Genomic DNA, 1,629 nt, shown 5'->3' on the forward strand with positions numbered 1-1,629 from the left:
ACAGTGCGTGTGACATACATTTCATCATCGGTATGTGTTTGCAGCCTGATTTTGTACATTTGCACAACATAATAAAATGCTTTGATAAATCATAATTGTGACACACACTAAATAATTCTAACATAAATAAGTTGAAATTATGACAAAACAAAAAGTTACAATGAATCGTAATTATGTGGACAAAGTTGAAATTATGAGATAAAGTCATTATGATAATTTATAACAAAAAATAACAGTATGTCTTAATTATGCCTTTTTTATCTTACATTTTTTCACTTCTTATTTCATAATTCTTACTTTTTTATATCATAATTATGACTTTGTATTCCATACATTTAACTTAGTATTTCATATTTTTAACTTGCCATAATTTAAATTTGTAGTCATAATTATGACTTAGTACCTTATAAGTTTCAACTCATCTCATTTTGAGTTAGTATCTCATAATTGTGACTTTTTATTTCATAATTGTGACTTAGTATCTCATAGTTTCCATTTTTTATCTCATGATGTAGTATCTCATAATTTTGACTTTTTATCTCACAAAAACAACTTCATTATATCAATTATATATAATCATACACTTATTATACTATGAAAGATCATGCTTTCGGCAGCATACACTAAGCATTTGAGTCAAACCTGAAACACACTGAAGTATTCGCAACATGTTACCATATGATTATATGTGCTGCCATAGACTTCAACTATCAACTTTCCAAGCAAATGACATCTTCAAAAAATTATGCTAGAGCCACAGCAGTTCTAACAACCACAAAGTGACTAAATATTTTTACCGTAGTCTTCATTTTGAGCAGCTTTTTTTGTCACATAAGTCAGCAACCAATCTCACATAGATTTTAACTTTATAAAGCCTTTATTAGATGGCTACATATTAAAAACCCAATGCACACAGGCCTTCATCAGGGTTTCATTAGAGAAACGACTTAATGGCTTAGTTTAATATACTTTTTTTTTTCTCAATAACACTGACACATTTAAAGTAGTTATATAGTTCATCCAGATCCACACTTTTGGGGGCCACTGTACATGTTCACATGTATGTGTAGCTTCATCTCCATTCTGCCTCCAGCAAAATATATAGCATATTTCATTTAAAAAGTCAGATCCAAATCTAATACAGCTTCTCTAGATCTGAAGTAAAACTTCAAACAGGCTTGAGTTCTGAGAGAACATCACTGGATAGTGATGTTATGATATGAGTGTGCATCGCTTTCACAGAGTATGAACTCACTTGTTTGAGGATCTGGGCAGCCATTATGTGGCTGCAGTCGAAGATAATGCGAAACTCTCTGCTCCTTTTCATCTCTTTGAGCAGAGGTCTGGTGTCCGTGGTGTCCAGAGGAAGCTGTCGGATCTTCAGCCTGATGTTATACCTGGATGGAGCCATAATTAACTCCTGGAGTCTGATTAAACCTGCACAAGAAGAGTTGAGTGCCAGAGTCAATTGCGTAGTATATCAGTAGCAGCTCAAACCAGCCTGGGGTGATCAAGCAGGTTTTCGAACATGATAGCTGGTAAGTTGTTGGTTGAATGTGGTCTAACAGTTGCAACCACCTTGAAGAAAACGGTATGCCATACTGATATCACAAGACACCAATATATATA

The 1,629-nt window shown here is 33.6% G+C and overlaps 1 protein-coding gene across 1 annotated transcript in view; it reads right to left on the bottom strand.

Moving 5' to 3' along the window:
- The window catches only part of LOC107577126 (glutamate receptor ionotropic, kainate 3), a gene marked incomplete at its 3' end in the record, with an annotated part of 12,073 nt that extends 10,639 nt beyond the window's left edge, over nt 1–1,434 (bottom strand). Inside the window, exon 1 of the mRNA XM_016263240.1 lies at nt 1,256–1,434. Within this exon, the coding sequence (XP_016118726.1) occupies nt 1,256–1,411 (156 nt within the window). The remainder of the gene's footprint in view (nt 1–1,255) is intronic.
- Between the last annotated feature and the right edge of the window lie 195 nt (nt 1,435–1,629).

The sequence above is a fragment of the Sinocyclocheilus grahami genome, unplaced genomic scaffold (assembly GCF_001515645.1).
Source record: "Sinocyclocheilus grahami isolate Dianchi unplaced genomic scaffold, SAMN03320097.WGS_v1.1 scaffold5202.1, whole genome shotgun sequence".
Classification (NCBI taxonomy): Eukaryota; Metazoa; Chordata; class Actinopteri; order Cypriniformes; family Cyprinidae; genus Sinocyclocheilus; species Sinocyclocheilus grahami.